Source organism: Taudactylus pleione, unplaced genomic scaffold (genome assembly GCF_031769625.1).
Source record: "Taudactylus pleione unplaced genomic scaffold, aTauple2 ptg000026l, whole genome shotgun sequence".
NCBI lineage: Eukaryota > Metazoa > Chordata > Amphibia > Anura > Myobatrachidae > Taudactylus > Taudactylus pleione.
This window is the reverse complement of record NW_028284428.1, coordinates 22,351,938-22,379,638: the sequence shown is the minus strand read 5'-3', so window position 1 is coordinate 22,379,638 and position 27,701 is coordinate 22,351,938. Positions and strand designations below refer to the sequence as shown.

The 27,701-nt window shown below is 41.8% G+C and overlaps 1 protein-coding gene across 1 annotated transcript in view; it reads right to left on the bottom strand.

Annotated features, from left to right (window-relative positions):
* LOC148539260 (acetylserotonin O-methyltransferase-like) overlaps positions 1-27,701 on the bottom strand; it is a 133,899-nt gene that overhangs the window by 53,149 nt on the left and 53,049 nt on the right. Inside the window, exons 4-5 of the mRNA XM_088451526.1 lie at positions 7,782-7,850; positions 7,027-7,145 (exon numbers count right to left, since the gene is read on the bottom strand). Of these exons, the coding sequence (XP_088307652.1) occupies positions 7,027-7,145; positions 7,782-7,850 (188 nt within the window). The remainder of the gene's footprint in view (positions 1-7,026; positions 7,146-7,781; positions 7,851-27,701) is intronic.

The window sequence follows — 27,701 nt, the reverse complement described above, 5'->3', positions numbered from 1 at the left end:
GACAAGCAATTCACACAGTGAAAATACACTGCAAAAAACAACCAACACCAAAAGCAAACAACAAAAGAAACAATCAAGAACTGATGAAATAAGTAGCAGGCCAACATAAATCCACAAATGAGGTGATGAAAGAATTGATTCCAAAGTTAGATCCAATGTGGCCACATGTACACAATTTAGTGGAGCAGGTAGTAGGCATCGTTTTTTCGAGGTTTGTAAAGGAAGACAAGAAAAAAATAAAATAAAAAAAAATTAAAAAAGGCACATTACAATCGGACATGTCGACATTGTGTCAATTAAGTAAATGTTTGACAATAATTACCTGAAATATCTGGCCACCACATCATCTTGTATGGCCCCCCACATACTGACCTCCGACCAACCTCGGGGGGGCCATCCTCAGGCAAGGCATCCTCTGGCTGTATTGGGACACCACTCCTTATGGCGATGTTGTGAAATATCCCACACAGGACCACAATTTTCGAAACCATATCCGGCAAATACACTTTTAAAAGGCCGATATAGCGCTCCGCCACCTGCCTGGTGGCTGTAAGTGTGGAATTATACTCACTTTGTGGCCCTGGTGTGGGAGCCAAATAAGGAGTGAGCAGCCAGGGCGTGCAAGGGTAACCACTGTCTCCTGTGAAAAAACAAACACAAACATCAGGACCATTGTGTAACAAGCTTTGCATTGGTTGCCACGGAAGGTGTCAACTTACCCAGAAGCCATGCATCACCAGCTTGTAGGTTGTCTAATTTTTGCCAAATCCCTGATTGCCGGATGACGAAGGAATCATGTGCACTCCCGGGGAATTTGGCATTCAGGGACAGGATCTGGAGGGAGGCATCACATACCACCATTACATTCAGTGAATGAAAGTGTTTTCAGTTCCTATAAATAGCCTCCAGCCTTGCTGGAGGCTGAAGTGGTATGTGAGTGCCATCCACAACCCCTATGATGTGTGGGAAACCAGCTATTTGGTAAAAATTGGCCTTCGCCACACTAAGGGAACCCATATCCACTGGCATTTGAATAAAATGATGGAGGTGTTTAAAAATGGCCTCCATCACTTCCCTGAGGATCCTTGAAAAGGAGGATTGGGATATTCCGGCAACTATTCCCACCGTGGTTTGAAAGGATCCTGAAGCACAGAAATGTAACACCGACATTAATTGCGTAAGTGGTTCTACTGCTGTAGGACTGTTAATTTGCCGTTCAAGATCACTCTCTATTAATGAGAGAGTGTCTAGGATGATTTTTGGAGGAAGACGGTATCGTCTTAAGACCTCATCATCTGGCATTCCAAAAAGGGTGACACGTGTTCTATATATCTTGGGCCTTGCACGCCTACAAGGCCTACGCCTGGGACGAAGATGAGGTTGGTCGGGTTCGGGCAACATGGCCAAGATAATACGACCAACATCAACCTGAAATGGTAAGCCAGGTAGTTATTGTTTGAGACAAATGTGAATTAAAAAAACAACTTATCTTTTCCAATCAATCCAAAGATGCTTACAGGCCGGGGTATTGTCATGATTTGAAAATCCTACATTTTAAAAGTAAAACGTAATTTTATTTTGATTTTTATTTAACCAATTATTCGAAACACATTTTTCAAAACATAAATAGATAGAAGGGAGCACACATTAGTTAGGAAATGCACGCTACATTTACAGTGGTATTCAATATGGGTTCGATAAGTCCCTTTTCGCGTTAATATCGCAATTATGACGTCATTATCTCAGGTTTTACTTTCACACCGTAGTCGATATCAAAGACTTATCGCATTTTTGAAAAGGCAAAGTGATAAAACGGTGATAAGTTTTCACCATTGAATAGGTGTGGCAAAAAAGTGCAGAATTGGGGTTTAGGGGTGCAGACTTTAGAAAAATAGCCTGCACCCCTGAGATTGACATTTAACAAAGAACTGTGTAAAAAAAAACAAAAATGGGCCACCACCAAAAAAAAAAAAAATATTTGTGGTGATAAAAAAAAACATGGCCAAAAATTTAAAAACAATAGGCAAATAGGTTCAGGGCTATTCTGCATGTATGCGGCAGGTGTTTTGAAGAATAGAATTATAGCAGCAGGTGCACAAATGCAGAATTTAAATAAAGTTACTTTAGGGACACCAAAATATGCTAGGACCCATTTTAATGTACCCCAAATTTGATGGGACCACTTAAATTCTTTTCTGAAATATCCTAAATGCTCTTCTGCATCACTTGCTCAATGTCGGTAAAAAACACCTGCTGCGGCTATTTAAATCCCCAACTTTCACTTAAAGGCTAAAACGGGGGTACCCACAGTGTGCCCCCATGTTTTCCCAACTTTAGGGGGGTCTTACAATTATTTTAGGGAAAACTTCATAACTTTACGCCAAGCCAACTTCGGAGTTTCCCGTTTTCGATAATTTGATATTGAATACGGGGCTAAGCGGGAGCGCGCACCATACCTTTACGAAGAGGGGATTCAATCTGAGATGTTAACTTCACGGTCAAAGTTAACGTTTCATATCAGAGTTTTTTTCTGCGTTAAGGTATAGCCGCAGCAGGTGTTTTTTTACCGACATTGAGCAAGTGATGCAGAAGAGCACTTAGGATTTTTCAGAAAAGAATTTAAGTGGTCCCATCAAATTTGGGGTACATTAAAATGGGTCCTAGCATATTTTGGTGTCCCTAAAGTAAGTTTATTTAAATTCTGCATTTGTGCACCTGCTGCTATAATTCTATTCTTCAAAACACCTGCCGTATACATGCAGAATAGCCCTGAACCTATTTGCCTATTGTTTAACAATTATATTTTTTTAGAATTTTTGGGAACCCAAAATTTACAAAATCTTTTTTGTGGTATCCCTATTTTTAAAAAACCTTTCTTTAACACAGTTCTTTTTTAAATGACATTCTCAGGGGTGCAGACTTTTGTTGTTAAAGCCTGCACCCCTAAACCCCAAATCTGCACTTTTTTTAGACACCTATTCAATGGAGAAAACTTATCCCCGTTTTTTAACTTCGACTATTCTAAAATGTGAAAAGTCTTTGATATTGAATACGGTGTAAAAGTAAAGACAGTGATATTAATGGAAAAACATACAAAAGTGCTATATTAACGCAAAAAAATACTTATTGCACCCATATTGAATACCCCTGCTAGTGGTAAAACATGACTTTACATTTGTTCCAGGCAAAAAACATTAGTGCGCTAAATAGTTCGCATTCTTGACTGGTTAAGAAGGAAACATTAGTGCGCTAAATAGTTCGCATTTTTGACTGGTTAAGAAGGAAACATTAGTGCGCTAAATAGTTCGCATTTTTGACTGGTTAAGAAGGAAACATTAGTGCGCTAAATAGTTAGCATTTTTGACTGGTTAAGAAGGAAACATTTGTGCGCTAAATAGTTTGCATTTTTGACTGGTTAAGAAGGAAACATTAGTGCGCTAAATAGTTAGCATTTTTGACTGGTTAAGAAGGAAACATTAGTGCGCTAAATAGTTCGCATTTTAAAATTTATAAAAAATGTAACTCTATTTCGCAAAAGAGTACGCTATATTTATTGTTAATACATGATTGTATAAATTAAAAATAAAACATTACTTGGCAAAACATATGCGAAGACCAACACATCAAAATTGTAAAATCAGGAAACAATAAAAACTTACCGAAAAGCGACAAATAAGTCACAGTCCAAAAACTTCAATGGGGCACTGCCTAAATAACTTTAAAAAAAAAAATAAAAAAATACAAGTTATAACATTTGGTTAGTAGATCCATTATTTTTTCAAGGAGTTTTTAAAAAGACTTACTCAAAAAATAACCAAAAAGGAAAATAACCACAAAAAAAGAGAACGTAAAATCCAAAAATCAAAAACAATAAACCAACTCCAACAAACCGCCTCAAACCACTAATCACGCCAACAATCCACTCCTCCAAGCTAAACCTCCAACATTCATCACCCGCCACCTCGACTCGAGTCGCAACAAGCCATAGTCTTTATTTTCCCGCTCAAATTAAGGACGGATCATAGGAGCGCACAATCAATGATACGGACGAATAATGAGGACGCATGTATAAATACGTCACGGAAATTCACAAACGGTCTGCTGTAGTTCAAGTTGAGGTGCTCATAATGGCTACAGAACAGCAAAACAATGGCCAAGAGGCGCCTGGTAAGTATTTGTCTCTTTTGTATTAAAGGATTATTTAGAACCCTAATTTAGAGAAAGTTTGACATCAAAATTTAAACAATGTTTTTCAAAAAAGGTGTTGAGGATGCCATATAAGAGGCTGCTGGGCCGAGTAGGCCAACAAAACAAACCAAAAAAAAAAGGCTGCCACAATTCACAAGAAAGGAAATGGAGGTTTTGGTCCAAATGTGTGTTGACACCCTGCCACAGGCAGAAAGGAATATGGGTGCAAGCCAGAAGTGGAAAATGTGGGATGATAGCCAGTGCTGTCAATAGGGTGGGTGAGTTTGAACGTCTAACCTGGGATGTCAAACGCCGGTACGTAAAAACTACATTTTAATAAAAAGTGGTTACAGGGCCAAATACTGCAGGAATAATGCAAACTTTTTCACTCACAGATGGACCGATTTTAAATATCGGCTGAAACAAAAACTGGCTGAGAGGGCTAGGCATGCAAGGGGGACAGGTGGGGGTCCCACCCCTGTGTCATTGGAGCTTAATGACTTGGAAGAGCTGGCACAGGGGTGTGTGCAGGATGAGGAGATGTTTGGCGTGTCCAACATGGATACGGACATGCCCGACTTTGCGGCACCTCATGTTGTCCCAGGTAAATGTTGTTATATTACCAACTCTAAAATGTGTTTGTGACAATATGTAGATTCTAATGTTACTCTTTCCTCTTTTTTCTCACAGAGACACAGGCGGATGAGTCTGCTCCAGAGGGGAGCCTTGGCCGCAGAATTTTTGCTGGCTCTGCAGGGGAGGAAGCAGTAGATCCGGCTGGGGACCCTGCAGAAGCCAGTCCAGGGCAATCCCCCTCGCAGGCAGTGGCCCTCCTCACGGATCTCAATTTTAAATCGGATCACCACACGGAGATTCTGCTGAGGATGGACGCCAGTCTGCTACGGGTGGTGGAGGCCATGGAGCAAAATGCTGCGGCCAACGTGACCATTGCTCAGGCCCTGGCTGAAAATACCGGGGCCAACATCAGAATTGCCAATGCCCTGGAGCAGCTCTTTCGCCAGCACATGGTGGAGCCGGCCTCCCTTCCTGCCGGAACATCAGGATCCTCCACCTCTGGCACAACATCAGCCATCCCTCCAAATGTGCCTAGCCCTCTGCCTAGTCCAGAGGCCACAACATCTGCCTCTGGACAGGCCAGCCAAAGGACATCCCGGACCCATTCAGGCTCCCACCCTACCCAGGCCAAACGGGCCAAAAAGCGATGACAGCACTGGCTAATTTTCCCACAATGCTTCTGTGCTTGCCCCATATTCCTTAAGGGCCAAAACTTCCCTCTCCTTTCTTGTGAATTGTTTTTAATGTGTGTTATTTTCTTTTTGGCAAATGCCACTATTGTTGTGTTTTTAATTTTTATTTTCAATTTTGTTACATTAGCCAGAGCTGAAATCTGGCAAATGCACATTAGAAAAAAAAAATGTGTCTAAAAAATAAAAACATTTGAAAATCTGCTCCATTGTATTGTGACATTATTCTAAAAATGGTTTATAGGTAATCCCAGCCAAAAAAATAAATAAAAAAAAAATGACATTATTTTGAATTCAGATTCCAAAGGATTAAAAACCATTTAGGAGTTTTAAGGAACACTTTGCAAAAACAAAATGGATGCGATTTTTCCTGGCCCATTAAAAATGTTGCAAAATCACAAACATGATGACAATATTGTTGCAATAACACAAAACCAAAAATAAAATTCCAACAAAAAAACACAACAATTGGTACGCTAATTGATTGTCTAATCCAGAAATTACCATCTGAGTATTTCACCTGCGTACGGTTTTGTGCTACTAAAATAAAAGTATTTGCCAAACACATTACAAGCTGATTTTCAATTATAAGTTGATTGTTTTTCTGGCAAGAAATGATAAATCGATTCAACATGTAAGAGGCACGGGAAAAACAAAAACACAGGGGTCGGCACATCCCTAATTCTAAGGAAAACATTTGCAGGAAAAGATGCTCGTCGTTGCCAAGTCAAGCCATGGGCTGGTGCGACTGGAAGGGCTGTTTAACACGCAAGGAGGCTAGATGTATGTGGACACATTTGTAAATAAATATATATAGTAGGCTTTAATCCATGGCATTCAACTATCTGCAGTGCCTGAGGTATGTAACCACAGACCATGATACAGTATATCTATCTACCTATCTATCTAGGATGGGTACGGGATGCCGGCATTCTGGATCCCCAATGTCAGAATCTTGATGCTGGCATCTCAACAGGGTTAGAACACCTTGTCGGTCGGTATTCTAACCCTCGCCCTCTCCTACCCTAACCCTCCCTTCCATGGTGCCTAATCCTAGCCTCTCCCCTAGTGCCTAAACCTAACCCCCACTTTCCGCACCCTAAACCTAACCCTCCTCCTAGTGCCTGACCCCTAACCCTCCCCCTAACCCCGATACTTACCTTCGGGATTCCGGAGGTCGGGATGCCGGCGGTTGGGATGCCCGTGTGGGGATTCTGACAGGTCGGGATTCCGGCGCCAGCATTCTGACCGCAAGAATCCATGCAACATGTGCAGAATGGGTCTTGCGATACTGCACAGAGGGCCTGATTCAGCTCTGCTTGCAAGTTTGCAATCGTACGCACCCACACGTAGTGAAAAGATGCAAATTAATGCAATTGCATTGTGATTGCTGCACGATCGCAACACTATAGCAAGACGCCCCAGCTCATAAAGCCGCCCACATCCCATTACATACATCCGCAAGTCAGTGTAAGGATGATGTTTCTAAGCAGCCTTATTCAACACTTTTGGTAATGAATCACATCCACCAAATATAAAGTAAAAAAAAGAACTATTGGAATGTTTTATTTACCTCCAACGTCACAGGCTGTGTGGAACATAGAAAGATCAAAAGCTTGTAGTACATACTTCCCACACATATTCGCTATGGAGTCCATAAAACTTACAAATTTCATCAAGTCATCATCTGACCTACAAAATAAAATACATTCACATAAATGCTGGAACTATTTAGTAAGCAAACTATAGGCCTCATTCAGAGTAGTACACAAGTCCAGATCTCATGATTCTTACCAAGTGTGCATACAACTCCAGGAAACTATTGATGATTCACATGCAACTGCACTTGGGCCATACAGTAGTGAGAGACACTGGGTGACAATGTAGGATAAATGTATCGTTGGGTGTGTAGACGGAAATGTGGGCTATACAGACCTGAGCGTATGCAGAGATCAATCTGATTTCAGATTTCTTGCACTAATGATATGGCTGGTACAAGTCTGCACTGATAGTGGTGATGGCTATTTTTACAAGTGGATAGATGAGGGTGGTGCAGCAAAGATTGTCATTTATTTTGTCAGTCCCCATTGCATGTTCCAGTGATATTTTAAAGATTAAAATAGCATACTGTGAACATTTACATTTTTAAAATGCTTTTCTACAGTATTTATATAAGAAAAACATGTTTTCAGACTCTTCTGGTATTTAGCAGAAAATATTTAAAAGGAGTTACTAAAGCCTTACACTACATTTTGTTGTATAACAAACTACTGTGTAAATGTAAATGAAAAGCTATAATGCTTGATGTAACATTATTGGAAAAGTTACCTGTAAACTGCTCCAAATAAGTCTTCTGAAGTTACCCCAAGTGCTCTTTCGTACTGGTTTTTTCCTTCTCTAAAACACAAGAAATATTATGTTGTTATAGTCAGTTGGCAAAATATTCCTTATAAGTTTACAGTTACTCATTTACTCATGTCAAATTATCTACCATTTGTCATAAATTACAAACTCCATGGAGTAAGGCGCATATTCAATTAGGTGCGAGAATAGTAAATATCCCGCACCTGCTGGGATTTTTCTGCAGGTACAGGGTATTTGCTATTCATTTAGGTGCAAGGTTTTTCTTTTTTTCGAGCACCGAGGAGCTTTTAATGGAGCATCTCCAGAGCATGACCAAATTTTCCTAAAATCCATGTTTTTAGGACAAATGGTCGGGAAATGCTCCGGGCCCCTGGCAGCACCCCTCCTAATGACTAATTAAGCAACTGGAAGTTTCCAACTAGCTTAATTAGTCAGTAACTACTCACCTTCTGCAGCGCTGACTTCTGCATCCAGCATCGGAACTTGGGGCCTGATTGAGAGCCGCTCACGAGCGCACAGTGCACGCAAGTGGCTCAATGTTTATTGTTCCACGCATGCGCCGCATCTAGCGTGCGACTGAGCTTCAGTCGCTGTGGGGCTCGCTACAAGATGGGACGGCTGTCAATGGTGAGTGACAGCTCACCCCGTTTTGTAGGCGGGTATGGGGGGTGGTTGGGCAAATGCAGGCATTCCCAAAGGAGCGCCTGGTGTTTGTGGGCGGCCCTACTGACATCACTAGTGATATCAATAGTGTACTTCCTACTCTATTAGGGCAGGAAGTCCACTCAAGCTTGCGGGGTCTCGTCGCAAGCCCGATGGTCGCGATAATTGCGACGGACCACCCACAGCTTTGCGAGCAGGCTGGAGAAAAAAAAAACATGCCCTGATTCAGAGCGAGCACTCGCCAGCAGCGAGCAGCTCTGAATCATGCCCTCTGTCTCCTGCAGCAGCGGTGTGTGTAAGTATTGTGTAGTAATGTGTGAGTGTGTGTAAGTGATTATGCGTGTGAGTGTCTGTGCAAAACCCACATGTGTCCCCATAACTCCCAGCAGCTCCTTCCAAGAAGACCAGGAGTCGTGGAGACCAACGTACTGGTCAGTAGGGATTTTTTTTTTTTTTTCTTGCACCGCTGTGTTTTCAGTGCTGAAAACCCCGTAAGCATTTTTTTTTATTGAATACCACGGGTATTGGGAGTGCGCATACAATAGTATTCCACAATTAGGCGCCAGATCCGTGTGATTTGTTTTCACAGAAAACCTCCCTACCAATTGTACAGTGCTTAAAGTGAGAGTTCCTAGAGAAGTGGTGGAAGTCACCCCCCCTTTGCGCTTTTTCATAAAAGGGATAGCACGTGCCACAGGCGCATGCCGAAAAAAGGAGGCATGGTCTCAAAAGAAAGGGGCGTGGTCACATATTAGTATTCTCAATTGAAATTACGCCACACAGTAGCATAATCTTATTCACATTACACTGCACATAGTACCAATTATTCACATTACACCCCATAGTAGTGTTCTTTATTCATGTTATGACACACAGTAGTGCCCCTTTTACACAATGGCCACATTTGTGCCCCTTATACACAATGCCCATAGTAGTAGTGCCCATAATACACATACTGCCCACAGTAGTAGTGCCCCTTATACAATGCCCACAGCAGTAGTGTCTATTATGCAGTGCCCCCAGTGGTGGTACCCCTTATGCAGTGTCCACAGTGGTGTTGCCCCTTATGCAGTGCCCACAGTGGTGGTGCCCCTTATGCAGTGCCTCTGTAATGGTGTCCCTTATGCAGTGCCCCCATTAGTAATGCCCCCTGTAGTAGTGGCCCCAGTGGTAATGCCTCTGTAGTAATGCACCCTGTAGTAGTGCTCCAATAATAATGCCCCCAGTGGTATTGCCCCCTGTAGTAGTAATGCCCCCTGTAGAAGTAATGCCCCAATAGAAATGTCCCCTGTAGTAGTGCCCCCAGTGGTAATGCCTCCAGCAGTAATGCCCCCTTTAGAAGTAATGCCCCCTGTAATAATGCCCCCTGCAATAAAGCCCTGAATAGTAATGCCCCCAACAGTAATGCCACCAATAGTAATGCCCCCTGTAATAGTGCCCCCTATAGTAATGTCCCCTGTAATAGTGCCCCCTGTAATATTGCCCCAATAATAATGCCCCATGTAATAGTGCCCAACCTCCTGCAGTAATGCCCCCAAATGTTATGCCCCTTGTAATAGTGCCCTCAATAGTAATGCCCCTGTAATAGTGCCCCGAATAGTAATTTCCCCTGTAATAGTGCTCCCAATAGTAATGCCCCCTGTAATAGTGCCAAGCACACACATACAATACCCCCTTAAGCCCCACTTCTGCATCTGCCTGGCTGCTCTTCAGAACTATGGGAGAAACATCATGTCACATCTCTCCCATAGTGCCCGTGGGGGGAGCCGGTGCTCAGGAGTGAACTCCAGTCTCTGGCTACTGCTGGCGCTGTGGGGAAGGAGCCGTGCACCCTCTGGTAACAAAAGCTCAGCGAGCGCCCAGCAAATGTAGCCTCCCTGCGGAGCAGGGCTGAGGTGGTCCAGAGGAGGCGGAACTGGATCCATTTCCTAATAGAAGTGACGGAACACAGTTCTATCCTGTTCCGGACCACTTTAACTCCTGCAATTGTATATGCCCCAAAGTGTCGGTTTTTGCTTCAGTTCAAACCTGACGAGCATCAAAGGTGGTTCAGTAACTAAAGTAACAGGATTCACTATCCATCCGTTTCAAATGTCATTCAAAAACCACCATTGAGGCTCATTGGTTTTGAAGTCCAACAAGAGTCTGCTGTCAATCAGCAGCTGATTTCAGACACTACACATATTAGGATCTGTGCAGGCTTTGCTGGGTAAAGGTGTAAAAATAAAATAAAATTGTGGTTATTCCAATGACAAATCCTAATCAGCCCTAGGCCTATTAGCCTAGGCTGGTAATTCAAAATAAGGTGGTGGGGGCAGGGGGGGGGGAAAGATGGCAGGAGGTTCACCTTATTTTTCAAAGACCAGCACTAGGCTGAACCAATTAGGGCTGGTGACACTCTAACAGGGAAACCCACACCGAGGGTTAGGGTCAGGCTCCAGGGAGGGAGGTTAGGGTTAGGGTAGGGAGAGGGGGAGGGTTAGGATAACTATCGACAGGTGTCAGTACCCTAACCCTGTCGGAATGCCGGCGTTGGGATTTTGATCACCGGGAACCCGAGCACCGGCATCCCATACCCTTCCCTTTGTAAAGTAAGGGAACTGAAATGTATTTTCCTTTCCCTGCCTCCAGCAATCATTGAGAGACATGTACTCAAACCCACCAGCTGTTCCTACTTGGCAAGCCCCTGAAGGGGAAAGTTATAGCTTTAGTTGTAAGATATACATAATTGTTATTCTTAAAGAGACAACAAATGGAGTAAAAGTGGCTTCAAAAGATATTTTAACTAAGTTTATATTCTATGAAAAAATATTTATAGACTAAGTTAAAATATATGATCAGAATGAAAACTAGGGTTTGTTTTGATGTAATACCAAACATGAGCTTATAGTTTAGAAATGGTATACACTGTAGTTAAATTACTATAACAAAATTGATGATCTATAGTGAAAGTGATTTTATTTCCTTGTAGTAACGAAGTAAAAACAAATTGTCAACTGCAGGCAATGTGTAAAGTTCATTCTGTTTAATACAGTATCAAATTACAGAATCTCTTCAGAAGGAGTGTACCATTTCATTACTAGGCTACAGTGCAATGCAACATTTTGTTTGTGGAGGATGGTAATGCTGGTTCATATGCCCCATGGCCCCTGCTATAGTTTTTGGGACAGCTGCTCCCACTATGAAATGAACAAGTGTAAAACATAGTTTAAGTAATAAGGTATTCTGTAAAAATAAATGGACAGCTCAAGAGCAACTACTGTATGTTGAGGCAAAATCTAAAATCCACTAAATTGTAAAGATGTGCGGCTCGGTTCTCCAGAAATCCGAATCCACACGAATTTCGTGAGTCCGGGTAAATCCGAGTCTCGGTTCTGATCTCCTGAGGAGATATGGGTAAATCCGGGTCGCAGTTCTGATCTTTTTGCGGTTCGGAATTTGGATTTTAAATCGGAATTTTGGGATTTGGATTGCATAAATGACATGATTTTAGCTGTTTTTAAAGCTTTTTATCTATTTTTGTTTTTTAAAAAATCCAGATACAAAACCAAAACACTTGAGGGTGGTTTTGCAAGACCAAATCCAGATCCAAAACCATGAAGGAGATACAGATCCAAAACCAAAACACGGGGGTCGGCGCACATCCCTACTAAATTGTAATATTTGAGACATCCACTGAATATTGTATTGTTGGAAGAAGTGATTATGGCATAGGGGTGTGGAATGTATCTAATATACAGTAGGGTCTGCATCAATATTTAAATCCCCTAGCAAAGCTAATTGTCCTTCAATATGCAAAGTAAGATCTGTAAACTACATATCAAAATATATATATATATATATCTATTCTTTTTTTACCACTCTGATAGAGTAAACATCAATAGAATGGTGGAGGATAACTTTAGTGATAATATACAAATTAGCATCTTACAGTCTCCTTAAATACTGGGATGAAATAAAGACAATTTAGAGTCCCTTGTATAAACTAACTTTGGTTTACTCTTGGAAAGAATGTTTAGCATAGCCTGTACCACAGCCAGCCCGAACCAGTTTGATGCCGTAGGCAAGATTTTGGGTGGTGCCCCTAACACCATCGCTAGTGCCGCCTCTGACCCAGCACCCATCTCCAAGCACAGCACCAATCAACCAGCTATGCAGATCACAGCAGCAGCCAGCAACATCCATCACCACTCACCCATTGCAATCCTCATACACAGAGCTGTAACTAGATATTTTATTGCCCTATGCCAGCAAGAGCATTGGCGCCCCCACCCCCTGTTAGTCTCCCTGCACACAGGCCCAGGCTACTGGACTCTGCAAATGTCCATGGGAGGAGGAGCTGCTCTGGCTGGGCATGCCCAACAGCCCTCCTCCAGTCACAATTTTTGTTACTGCCTGCTATTTCTGCTCCCCAGTCCCACTGCTGCCAGCTGTATGAGCTGCCACCCGATCAGAGCTGAGCTGAGAGCTCCAATCGTGTTAGGACAGCAAGAGCAGAGGTACGTCCGCCTTCCCGTTCCCATCATTGCCCGCTGTCAAACTGAGTTGGCCCTAGGCTTGGAATGCATGCCCCTAGGCATCTCAAATGCCCTAGGCATTTGCCTAATTTGTCTGTGCCTAGGATACCTTCTGAGCATCATCGGTGTAAGAGGCTACTTCCAAACAATGTTGAAACACTGATGTTGATTAAAACTAACTACTCACAAACAGAGACTTCTGCAAAGTTGGATTCCAGTGGGGATGAGCTAATATGCTGAGATGAACTTATTAAAAACAGTGATGAGGGTGATTATTAACAACAATGTTAGCTAAGTCCGCATATTTTCTTTTTCAGCAGTAAATTTTGTCTTCATAGTTAGAAGTTATGTTTTCTTAAAGATTATCAAACATTGTTTATATTTGAAGTGCCCTTTCTTATACCTTCTTCTTACCGATTGACATTCTTTAAAAATAGTTTACAAATTAGGGATAAAAGATTGTTGGATTCTATATAATTATATATATGTATTAGGGGTGAGCGGATTCGGATTTCTGAAATCCGAACCCCCCCGAGCCCCCCCGATCCGAGGCCGATCCGAGTCAGGCTCGACTTTTCCCGCCTGACTCGGATCTGAAATCGAGGCAAAACGTCATCATCCCACATTCCGGGTCTCGCGGGTTTTGGATCCTATATAAGGTACCCGCGTCGGCGCCATTTTCTCACTCGGCTGTGGACAGTGAAGAGGGAGGGTGGGAGTTAGGGCTGGCTGGGCTGTGCAGTGTAGTGTAGTGTTGTAGTGTAGTGTAGTGTAGTGTTGTGCTGTGCTGCGCTGTGCTGCTGTTGTCCATAGGGGCTGTGTCCACTACTTCAAAGTCCATAGGAGCTGGCTGGACTGTGTTGTGCAGTCAGTTGTCCATAGGGGCTGTGTCCACTCCAAAGTCCTGTGCAGTGTCCCAGTCCTAAAAGGGTGCTGTAGTGTTGTCCAGGGGTGCTCTGTCCGTCAGGGGTGCTCCCCCCAAGTGCTAAAAAAAAATATATTTTTTCTGTGTTTGTGAATTGTGTGCACTGTGGCTGCACGTGCATCAACAAAGGAGCAGCGCCAAGCGTGCGCCTGTGTCCCATAAGTAAAAGGCCGGCTGGCTTGTCCGTTAAAGGGTGCTGTAACCCCCAAAGGGCACTCCAAACAAAATAAAAAAAAATATTTTTTTGTGTTTGTGAATTGTGTGCGCAGTAGCTGCACGTGCATCAACAAAGTAGTGCCAAGCGTGCGCCTGTGTCCAATAAATAAAGGGCCGGCTGGATTGACCGCTAAAGGGTGCTGTAACCCCCAAAGTACACTCCAACCAAAATAAAAAAATATTTTCTGTGTTTGTGAATTGTGTGCGCAGTAGCCGCACGTGCATCAACAAAGTAGTGCCAAGCGTGCGCCTGTGTCCCATAAATAAAGGGCCGGCTGGATTGACCGCTAAAGGGTGCTGTAACCCCCAAAGGGCACTCCAAACAAAATAAAAAAATATGTTTTTTTGTGTTTGTGAATTGTGTGCGCAGTAGCCGCACGTGCATCAACAAAGTAGTGCCAAGCGTGTGCCTGTGTCCCATAAGTAAAAGGCCGGCTGGCTTGTCCGTTAAAGGGTGCTGTAACCCCCAAAGGGCACTCCAAACATAAATAAAGGTCCCATAAATAAAGGGCCGGCTGGATTGACCGCTAAAGGGTGCTGTAACCCCCAAAGGGCACTCCAAACAAAATAAAAAAATATGGGGGTCATTCAGACCCACTCGCGAGCGGCAGTATGCTCGCAAGTGGGTCGATGTTCCATCGCGTCCATCTTTTTGCACGCTCGTATATGCTGTGGGTGGTGACCCACAGCTATACGAGCGTCCAGGAGGACGCTCCATTTTAATGGAGGTGGGCCCTGATTCAGAGTGAGCGCTCTGGTCAGAGCGTCCGGCTCTGAATCAGGGCCTATATTTTTTTGTGTTTGTGAATTGTGTGCGCAGTAACCGCACGTGCATCAACAAAGTAGTGCCAAGCGTGCGCCTGTGTCCCATAAGTAAAAGGCTGGCTGGCTTGTCCGTTAAAGGGTGCTGTAACCCCCAAAGGGCACTCCAAACAAAATAAAAAAATATATTTTTTTGTGCTTGTGTATTGTGTGCGCAGTAGCCGCACGTGCATCAACAAAGTAGTGCCAAGCGTGCGCCTGTGTCCCATAAGTAAAAGGCCAGCTGGCTTGTCCGTTAAAGGGTGCTGTAACCCCCAAAGGGCACTCAAAACAAAATAAAAATATATTTTTTTTGTGCTTGTGTATTGTGTGCGCAGTAGCCGCACGTGCATCAACAAAGTAGTGCCAAGCGTGCGCCTGTGTCCCATAAGTAAAAGGCCGGCTGGCTTGTCCATTAAAGGGTGCTGTAACCCCCAAAGGGCACTCCAAACAAAAGAAAAAAATATATTTTTTTGTTTGTGAATTGTGTGCGCAGTAGCCGCACGTGCATCAACAAAGTAGTGCCAAGCGTGCGCCTGTATCCCATAAGTAAAGGGCCGGCTGGCTCATATCTTAAAGGGTGGTGTAACCCACAAAGTGCACTAGTCTCCAACAAAAATAAAAAATTATTTTCTGTGTTTGTGTGCACTTTAGCCACACGTATATATCAATATAACATAAATGGAGGACCAAACTTTCTCCGATATAAATAAAATAGGGAAAGATCAAGAACCACTTCCTCCTAGTGCTGAAGCTGCTGCCACTAGTCATGACATAGACGATAACATGCCATCAACGTCGTCTGCCAAGGTCGATGCCCAATGTCATAGTAGAGGGCACATACAATCCCAAATGACAAAGTTCAAGAAAATGACCTTGAAAAAAACATTTAAATCATCTGAAGAGAAACGTAAACTTGCCAATATGCCATTTACGACACGGAGTGGCAAGGAATGGCTAAGGTCTTTCCCTATGTTCATGACTAGTGGTTCAGCTTCACATGACGATGGAAGCCCTCCTCCCACTAAAAAAATCAAACGAGTTAAGCTGGCAAAAGCACAGTGAAGAACTGTGCGTTCTAAGAAGATATCACAAAACCCCAAGGAGAGTCCAAGTGTGGTGGTGGTTGCGATGCCTGACCTTCCCAGCACTGGACGGGAAGAGGTGGCTCTTTCCACCATTTGCACACCCCCTGCAAGTGCTGAAAGGAGCACCCACAGTCCACTTGCTGATATGCAAATTGAAGATGTCACTGTTGAAGTACAACAGGATGAGGATACTGGTGTAGCTGGCGCTGAGGAGGAAGTTGGCGAGGAGGATTCTGATGGTGATGTGGTTTGTTTAAATCGGGCTTGTTGTCCGTGGGATGAAAAAGCCCATCACGGTCATGCCTGGGCAGAAGACCAAACATTACACCTCTTTGGTCTGGCAATATTTCTATCCAAATGCGGACAACAACTGTCTTGCCATATGTACCATATGTAAAGGTGAAATAAGTAGGGGTAGGAACGTTAACCACCTAGGAACATCCTCCCTTATACGGCACCTGCAGCGCGTTCATAAAAAGTTATTGTCAAGTTCAGAAACTTTGGCTAAGACCGTAAGCAGTCCAGGGACACCTAAATCCCTTCGTCCTGTTGTATCCAAGCACCTGCAAACCACACCGTCAACTCCCTCCTCATCAATTTCCTCCTTAGTCAGGATCGGAAGTAGTTCTGCAGGCCATGTCACTGGCATGACTGACTCTCCTATCCGGGATTCCTCTGAAGGATCCTGCATTGCTACGCCTACTGCTGCCGTTGCTGCTGTTGCTGTTGGGAGTCGTTCATCATCCCAGAGAGGAAGTAGGAACACCACTACTTTTACTAAACAACTGACCCTCCAACAGTCCTTAGCGAGGAGGATGAAGTACGACAGCAGTCATCCTGAAGCAAAACGTATAACTGAGGCCTTGACTGCTATGTTGGTGTTAGACGTGCATCCGGTATCCGCTATTAGTGCAGTGGGATTTAGACAATTGATGGAGGTAGTGTGTCCCCGGTTCCAAATCCTGTCTAGATTCCACTTCACTAGGCAGGCGATACCGAGAGTGTACAGAAACATCAGAAAGTGTCCTCAGTGTCCTGAAAAATGCGGTTGTACCCAATGTCCACTTAACCACGGACATGTGGACAAGTGGAACAGGGCAGACTAAGGACTATATGACTGTGACAGCCCACTGGGTAGATGTATCACCTTATACAGCAACAACAGCAGCGTCACCAGTAGCTGCATCTCAGAAACGCCAGCTCGTTCCAAGGCAGGCTACGCTGTGTATCACCAGTTTCAATAAGAGGCACACCGCCGACAACCTCTTAGAGAAACTGAGGGAAATCATCGCCCAGTGGCTTACCCCACTTAGACTCTCCTGGAGATTTGTGATATCTGACAACGCCACCAATATTGTGCGGGCATTACATCTGGGCAAATTTCAGCATGTCCCATGTTTTGCTCACACAATAAATTTGGTGGTGCAGAATTTTCTGAAAAGCGACAGGGGCATGCAGGATACGCTTTGGGTGGCCCGAAAAATTTCTGCCCACTTTCGCCATTCAGTGACTGCGTGCCGAAGACTGGAGCGCCAGCAAACACTCTTGAACCTGCCCCGCCATCACCTGAAGCAAGAGGTTGTGATGCGGTGGAACTCAACCCTCTATATGCTTCAGAGGATGGAGGAGCAGCAAAAGGCCATACAAGCCTATACATCCACCTATGACATAGGCAAAGGAGGAGGTATGCACCTGACTCAAGCGCAGTGGAGAATGATTTCCGTGTTGTGCAAGGTTCTCCAGCCCTTTGAACTTGCCACACGTGAAGTCAGTTCAGACACTGCCAGCTTGAGTCAGGTCATTCCCCTCATCAGGCTTTTGCAGAAGCAGCTGGAGAAAGTGAAGGAGGAGCTAAGACGGAGCGATTCCGCTCACCATGTGGGACTTGTGGATGAAGCCCTTCATTCGCTTTGCCAGGATTCCAGGGTGGTCAATCTGTTGACATCAGACCACTACATTTTGGCCACCGTGCTCGATCCCAGGTTTAAAGCCTATGTGGTGTCTCTCTTTCCAGCCGACACAAGCCTGCAGAGGTGCAAAGACCTGCTGGTGAAAACACTGTCAGCTGAAGCGGAACGTGACACGTTAATAGCTCCTTCTTAATTTTCTCTCGCAACTGGGGCTGCCAGGAAAAAACTTAGGTATCCTAAGCAACCCACTGGCAGGGCAGGCAGGACCAAGTTTGGACCTGGCAACAATTTCTGACATATCTACTGTCAGTGCATATGATACTGTCACCATTGACAGAATGGTGGAGGATTACATTGGTGACAGCATCCAAGTAGGCATGTCAGACAGTCCGTACCTGTACTGGCAGGAAAAAGAGGCAATTTGGGGGCCCCTGTACAAACTGGCTCTATTTTACCTGAGTTGCCCCCCTCCAGTGTATACTCTGAAAGAGTGTTTAGTGCAGCCGGGAACCTTGTCAGTGAAAGGTGTCGGAGATTGCTTCCACAAAATGTGGAGAAGATGATGTTCATAAAAATTAATTATCAACTCTTCCAGGGAGACCAGCCTCCAGAACTTCCAGAGGGACCTGTGGTTGTGGATTCCAGTGGGGATGAATTAATACTCTGTGAGGATGAGGATGTACACAACACTGAAGAGGGTGAGGAATCGGTGGATTAGGAAGATGAGGACAACATCTTGCCTCCGTAGAGCCAGTTTGTGCAGGGACAGATTAATTGCCAGCTTGATTTGTGGGGGCCCAAACGAACCAATCATTTCAGCCACAGTCGTGTGGCAGACCCTGGCGCTGAAATGATTGGTTTGTTAAAGTGTGCATGTCCTGTTTAAACAACATAAGGGTGGGTGGGCCCAAGGACAATTCCATCTTGCACCTCTTATTTTTCTTTGCATTGTGTACTGTTTGGGGCCTAGTTTTTCAAACTGCCATCCTGTCTGCCACTGTAGTGTCACTCCTAGATGGGCCACGTGTTTGTGCTGCCCACTTGTATCGCTTAGCATAGTCATCCAGCTACCTCGGTGCAACCTTTTGGACATAAAAACACTATTGTGAGGTGTGAGGTGTTCAGAATAGACTGGAAATGAGTGGAAATTAAGGTTATTGAGGTTAATAATAGCATACGAGCAGAAAAACCTACAAATTCTATGATTTTAGCTGTTTTTATGCTTTTTTTTAAAAAAAATACAGATCCAAAACACAAAACCCAAAACACGGAAGGGTGGTTTTGGCAAAACCAATCCAGATCCAAAACACAAAGATAGATCCAGATCCAAAACCAAAACACAAAACACGAAAAGTGGCCGGTGCACACCTCTAATATGTATACATATATGTACACATGTCTGTACATATCATATTAATAAACCACTTTTGTCACAATCTAATTTCACACAAATCGCAATATGCTAAATATAGGAGGAGTGGCGGTGCTCACAAGAGTTATATACAGTGTAAGGTAGAAAAAGGAAAAAAGGGGAGAAACTCTGTTAGGTGAGCACTCCTAAATCTGTGTGGTCGGGGGCAGGATACATAAATATACCCCTAAAAAATAACCTTTGTTTCAAATTTCTAAAATATGGGATCACACACATTAAATACCCATATTAAACCCAGTAGACACACATATAATACAATACAATATACAAAACACACAATACATAACAAAAATTCATTCAAAAATTATTGACTAGATAAAATGAATTAAGGAAAATGTACAATCCCTTGGACTGGCAAAATATAACGTAGTATGTACAATACAATAAAGTTCTTAATAGTTAACACATCATCTTGCAGCAGTAAGTACCGGTCAATACATAATTCATAATAAATAGTGGGTTTGGAAAGATTACTCAGAAAAGTCAGGGCATAAAGCTGCTTCTCCTCATTCTACTGCTCCTCACCTCTGCTCAGTGCTATCTATGAGGAGTGAGAGATTACCGGAGAGTAGATTGCTCTTGGAAACAACAGAGTAACAGGGACGTTACTCACATTTCATTTCTGCTGTCAAACATAATCTTCTGGTATTAAAAGAAGTGGAAAGGGAGATAGAGGGATCGGGGGAAAAACTCTTACTATGGGAACAAGATCAACAGTTCCAGAAGTGTTTTGACCAACATAAAAAGGATCTGGATAGTTACGAGAAGGTAATTATAGAAAGGAAACTGAAAAAGTTTTCCAGAGATAAAAGATATTTTTCAACTGGAAAATCTTTAAATAGAATCAAAGAACTAAACAAGTATATAACAGAAACGATAGTTACAATTATTCTTCCTCTGAAGCTGAATCTTCAGGTATGGAGGAATACTCTGATGTGAGAAGAGATTCCAGGTCCAACTCCCCCAGCTCTGCGGTTCCTTTTTTAGAGGATATAGAAGACCCAAGAGGGAGATATCGCGTAGGAGGCCAACGAGGAGGGGGCGGAAGAGGAAAAGGTACCCCAAAATGGGACCCACCACTTCCACCCAGACAATCAGCCAGGACCAACAGACGGAGATAGCAGAGGTGTCTCAAGAGGACGAGTTAAAGATCATCAATTTGTCTGATGAAATTTTATCACCGGCACAAATCTGTTTACTTAAGAAAGGACTCTCCTTCTCCCCAATGACTAATTTTCATCATTTTTCATGGGAAAAAGATTTACACCTGTTTGGGAGGAAACTCCTCCTAAAGAAAGTGTTCATAAATCAACAAAAAAATAAAGAGATGAACAATCCCCTCACCAGACAGGTGGGAGGAAGTTTATCTTCTCCTAATACAGTTCCTGATTAATCCAGTCTAGAGAGTGCAATAGATTTGGAAGCTTTAAATATTTTGGAAGAGCTGGCGGAGGAGTCCACCGTAACTTCAGGGATATGGAGGGCAAGACCATTGTGCAAAAATAAGTCAACCTTCTTTCCTCCTGAGAGTACTTGTGCACAAGTACAGATATTTATGGAGTTATTATCTCGGGATCTGGATGCATTACAGGAGAGACAACAACCATTTACTTTTCAAAAGCATAATATTACGTAACCTGAAAAAATGGCATTAAAGATGGAATTGGAAACATATCATTATTAAGCCATCCGATAAAGGGGGCAATGTAGTATTATGGCCTATGGAAATGTATGTGAAAGAGATTCTCAGACAGTTGAATGACTGCTCGTGTTATACGAGACTACTGCTTAACCCAACAGAGAAATGTCATTCTCTTTACAATGGATTGATACAGGAAGCCCTTCAAAATGGTACAATCACTAAGAATGAGTTAAATTCCTTAAAATACCTACATTTTAAGCACTTCCGAAAGTTCATAAGAACGTCAACAGTCCACCAGGCAGACCTATAGTGTCAGGTATAGGCAGCCTGACAGAACAAGGCAGTAAATTCGTAGACATGCATTTGAGGGATCATGTGCTTACCCTGCCCTCCTATCTCAAGGATACTAGAGATGTCCTACAGAAGATACAAGGTATCAAATTAGAGGACAACTATCTACTTGCCTTCATAGATGTGGAATCACTTTATACCTCTGTTAGACATTAAGATGGCCTGAATGCGGTCAGATATTTTTTGGAGATGGACAACAGAAGTGAATTCAACAACTTTTTGATTAAACTATTGTCTTTCATTCTCCATAAATATTATTTTACATTCCAGAATAAATTTTAGTTACAGACCAGGGGCACGGCCATGGGTTCCACTCACGCTCCCACATATGCAAACCTTTTCTTGGGTTGATGGGAGCGGGAGGTAGTCTTCTCTGAAACGAATGACAAATATACCCAGCATGTGGTACAATGGCTGAGGTATATTGTTGACATCTTTGTCATATGGGGAGGAGGAGAACCTGAATTTTTAGAATTCATGAAAGTCCTCAATATAAATGAACTGAATCTGAAATTTACTTGGGAGATCAGCAAGCAGACTATTTCCTTTTTGGATTGATAATCAGCAAAGAGGTAGATGGTGAGGTGGCAACAAATCTTTTCAGAAAACCTACAGCAACTAATAGTTTATTACACAAAAAGAGTTGCCATTTTCCACGCACCATTTCCAATCTCCCCAAAGGGGAGTTTCTTCGCCTGAGACGTAACTGTTCAAATGAAGCAGATTATATCAGACAATGTGAAGCTCTCTCTTCGAGACTGGAAATAGCATATCTGCATATATTGCAAGCTCTATTCTAGTCATAACCACAGCAGCATACTGAGCAGAGCAAGTGCGCGCGACCTGACGTCACGATGCCAGACTGTGCCACATACTGTAGGCTGCCCACTGTCACCTGTCTCCCTCCCTCCCAATCTCCGCCCAGGGCCTGGAACTGGTCCTGAGAGAAAGCCTTGCGAGATGATTATGTAATTATCTCGCAAGGCTTTCTCTCAGCACCAGCTCCGCGGCTACACTGACTGCATGAATGAAAGTCAAGTGAGTGACAGCCAGCGCGCCACTACTCCCCTCTCCCCCCTCCTCCTCCCCCCAAACTGCCGCTGGCTGCCACCCCCAGTGATTTTAGTAAAGAATAATAATTAAAAAAAAAAGTAGGAAAAAAAAAAAGCGGTGATGTGCTGCAGGCGGCCCAGGCCCCCTGTCAATTCCGGGTCCGGGTAATCTGTACCTGCTCCCTCCCCCTCTCGGCGCCCCTGGTGAGGAGCAGTAGAATGAGGAGAAGCAACTTTATGCCCTGACTTTTCTGAGTAATCTTTCCAAACCCACTATTTATTATGAATTATGTATGGACAGGTACTTACTGCTGCAAGATGATGTGTTAACTATTAAGAACTTTATTGTATTGTACATAATGCGTTATAATTTGCCAGTCCAAGGGATTGCACATTTTCCTTAATTGATTTTATCTAGTCAATAATTTTTGAATGAATTTTTGTTATATATTGTGTGTTTTGTATAGTGTATTGTATTATATGTGTGTCTACTGGGTTTAATATGGGTATTTAATGTGTGTGAACCCATATTTTAGAAATTTGAAATAAAGGTTATTTTTTAGGGGTATATTTATGTATCCTGCCCCTGACCACACAGATTTAAGAGTGCTCACCTAACAGAGGGCCTGATTCTGACCCGGTTGCAAGCGCTGTGCACTCGCAACCGGGTCAATGGTGGGCCAGTGCGCATGTTCATGATGGAGCCGGCTCCGTCGTGCGCAATGTATTCCTCATGCTCCTTAAATACCCTATTCATTTTCAATTAGGGCAAACAGCTGAGTACCAATTAAAAAATAAGCCTTTTGCACACGTCTTTTAATATAAAATATATACATAATATAATCACCATTTAAACTTACGTTAATGAAGGCAATCCTAAGTATGTTTAGAACCAAAACTATATATTAAAACAGTAAAGGAACATTTAGATCAAGTCTACCTTATTCCTATGCACTTCCTGGTTTCTTCTTATCACATGACCACCACGTGATCCGCTAGCGGGTCACGTGGTATACTGTGAGCGGATCAGGTGGTGCATAGGTTCTTCCGTGTTTTGTGTACAGTGCTGCTAAGCAACACTCCAACATGAGTTGGTCTATACTGCGTTTGATGTCGTGATCATCAGATAATGCGGAAGTGAACCGGATGATGCATAATAGCCATTCATCTGTGGATAATACCTGTTGCTAAGCAATCCACCCTATACAAATACTGTTATTTGCAATCACAGGGTTAGCGCATTTAGTCTTAATTGATGATCTTTAACTCATGGTTATCATATTAATATACTATACAATAATGAATCTCCATATCTATACATAAATAAATAATATAATACATACATTTAAATGTTTTAATGTTGTTAAAAAAAATAAAATAAATATTTAAATAAACATATATATAATATAGGTCATAAATAAACTTAGTTGGTGAAATTGATATGAACCCCATACGTTCATTAAAGATCATATTCAATCTATACCATTGTTAAAATATATATTAGCAACCTCAAAACATAGTTAAATAAGAATGTCCATAAAATAAAAAAAAATTGGTAAAGTATAATAATGTGTCATGCCCATCTACATATAATTTAGATAGTCTAAATATTCTATCTAATGGCATACAACATCTTAATAAGTCTATGCTAAATGTTAATCTAGGTATAATGAATATATACATGGTAAAGAAGATTTCGTACGAAAGATGTACCAAAATATATCTTATAAACCCTAATAAAACACATCTAATATGTCATATTACAGAATTCAATTCAATAGTTTAATTTAGCCCATTTGGATATAATGAATCAAATTGTAGTGTCCAATAAACTTCTTGTCGGCAGAGTCTATTGTACCTATCTCCTCCTCGAGCTGTTTTAGGTATCACTTCTAGCCCCATAACAGAGAGACACTTGGGGTTACTACTGTGTGTTTGAGCATAATGACGGGAAATACTGTGATGTGGATATTTGTTTATGATATTTCGCCTGTGTTCCCCAAAACGGACCCGCAAAGCTCTAGTTGTGCGACCTATATAATGTAGTCCGCAACCACAAGTCAGAAGATAGATAACATAACATGTTTCACAATTAATGAAACTTTGAAGATGATATTGTTCTTTTTGTGTAGGGATGGAAATAATGGTCGTCTTTCTATCCATGTGAGTACACTTGTTGCATCTTGGTTTCCCGCACTTATAGAAACCAGACGGTCTTTGAACTAGCCAAGTTGTATCTTTTTCAATCTCTGATGTTGTTAAGCTTTTCAGATTTTTTAGATGACTCGGTGCAATTATTGTTTTTATTGATTTATTTTTTCTATATATAATTTGTGGATCTACTGGTAAAAGATTACCTAAAATCTGATCATGTCTTAGGATCTGATAGTTACATTTTATAATCCTTTTGATCTCACTTGCTCGATTATTAAATTTACATACAAACGCCAAATCATTATAAATCGTTTTCTTATTTTCACGAGATTTATTTAACTGGAGTAAGTTTTTTCGTTCCATCCCCAATACATCTACGTAAGCTTTATCCAATATATTTTTTGGATAGCCACATTTGATAAAAGAGTCTAACATATCTTTTGCCTGTGTTGAAAACGTATTGACATCCCTACAATTGCGTCGAAGACGCATTAGCTGGCCTTTTGGGATATTTGTTTTCCATGGGTTATAATGAGCACTGTTGTAATGTAAATATGAATAAGTATTAACATTTTTGACATAATTAGAGGTTATGATCTGATTATCCACAATACTGAGTGTCACGTCCAGGAAATTAGCACAGGTCCTGTGATAGCAGTGAGTGAAAGTTAAATTATAAGAATTGTGATTTAAAGAATCAACAAAAGAAAGTGCTGAACATAGATCCCCATCCCAAATAATAAAAAGATCATCAATATAACGGCCATAGAAGACCAGAGACGCACCCCAATCGCTCCCCCACACATGGACGTCCTCAAAGTCGCCCATGTATAGGTTCGCATAGCTGGGCGCGAATCTGGTCCCCATGGCCGTTCCCATCACCTGAAGATAAAATGTGTCTAAGAAAAGGAAATAATTGTGAGATAAGATAAATGAAATGGATTTAAGAAGAAAGGATTGGTGTGTCTCACTGAGGTCGCCATCCAAAAGAAGACGTCTTTTAATCACTTCACATCCCTTGATATGGGGAATGTGTGTGTATAATGCCGATACATCAAGTGGGATGAATGCATAAGACTCCCTCCACTTGATAGACTGTACCGAATTTAAAAAATGGGTAGTGTCTTTCAGATGCGACCTCAGTGAGCACACTCTAGATTGTAGAAAAGAATCCACATAGAAAGAAAGATTGGAAGTGAGGGAATTAATACCTGAAACTATAGGACGACCAGGAGGTGATGAAAGTGATTTGTGGATTTTAGGTAGGCAGTAAAACGTGGGAATGGTGGGAAAGGAAGGATACAGGAACCTGTGCTCTTCCCTGGACGTGACGCTCTGCTCATATGCCGAATTTAAAAGAGTCTTTAAGGTCAACTGGTATTCTATCATTGGATCCTTAGTCAATATTTTATAATATCTAGAATCCTGTAACTGACTGTGTACTTCTGTAATATAATCCTGTCGGTTCATAACCACCAAAGCTCCCCCCTTATCAGCTTCCTTTATGATAATAGAGGTATCTTTAGTCAGGGTTTTAAGAGCTCTCTTTTCCTCCTTAGACAAGTTGGACTTGAATTTATTTTGATTATGTGAAGTTTGTGTGCACAGATTCTTAAAATCCTCTAAAGTTATTTTATAGAATGCTTCGATGTTGCTACTCTTACCACTTATCGGAAAGAATTCTGACTTAAGTTTACATTGATTAGAATTCCTCTGTGTGTCATAGATCTTGTCTATCTTAGGTGGATCCATATCTTATCCGTATTATTTTCCACCCATAATTCCTCCAAAGAGCACAAGAGTGCATCATCTGTTGCATCCAAAACTATCGGAATTGCAGTGTCTTTTGATTTGTTTAAAGACTTATTGGCGAAATATCGTTTACGACATAAAGTTCCTATATATCTGTTTAAGTCGACAAACAAATCAAACATGTTGGGGGTACTGGTTGGAGCAAAATTCAATCCCTTACTAAGGAGACTCAGTTGGCTTTTATCTAATTGTTTAGATGATATATTGTATATATTTTTGGGAGGACCTACCATTTGGTGATTTGAATCTTTTATAATCTTTTTATGGTCTTTCTTACTCTGTTTCCCCCCTCTTGTTCCCCTGAACTTGTGTCTCTTTGTCTCTTCGGGGTGTAATTGTCTCGGTGGGCTTGAGGTGTTGGTGTGTCCCAACTGTTGTATCTTGGGCGATAATCTAAAAAATCCTGACTTATTCTTTGTTCTTTTTGTTTTCTAGGATCAGATTGTTTCCTAGATATTTCATGATTTGTTACTTTTACATTACTAATATTTTTCCTCCTTGCACCCATGGTATTTGGAGAGGGGTTAGTATTTTCCTTATATTGTTCTCTATTGGATCCAGATAGTATATAGTTGGTCTCTTGATAATCAGTTACTTCAACATTTGGCCTAAATCTACCATTATATTGATGGTCTCTGACAAAATTACTAGGATTCATACGTCTATAGGGTCTCTTGTTATCATGTTTATTCCTATTCCTAAAATCTCTTATCTCATCATTTTCATAATCATTTAAATCTCTTACAAATTTCTTTTGTTTCGTTTCTATAAGGTTTTTCTCAAAACTCATTATTCTTTCATTAATCCTTTGATCTTTCTCTTTGTATTCTGATAATGTAGTATATTTATCTAGCGATGTTTTCACCAGTTCTATTTCTTTTTCAATCTGTTGAATTTTATTGGTTCTAAACTTTATAATTACTTTCATCAGTGCTAATGAACAGTTGTCCAATAAATCATCCCATTCTCATTGGAATTCAATGTTACCTTGGAATATGGATGATTTAAATAATCGCAGGCCCCGTGGAACCATCTTCTTATCTATATATTTCTGCAAATTCATACTGTCCAACCAATTTCTTGATTCTGTTTTCATTAAGTCCTCCAATTTAAAGAAACATCTAGACATGTCAGCATTAAATTCTTTAGAAACATAATTGTTTTGTTCCTCGCACTGAGTAAAATAGGATTGCCTTCTATTTATTCTATCGTTATAGTTAGAAAAACAGCAACTCATAACTGCAGCAGAGGATTGACAAAACTATAAATAGAAATATAAAAAATGTATTATCCAATGCGCTGTTATTTGAAGCAGCCAGTA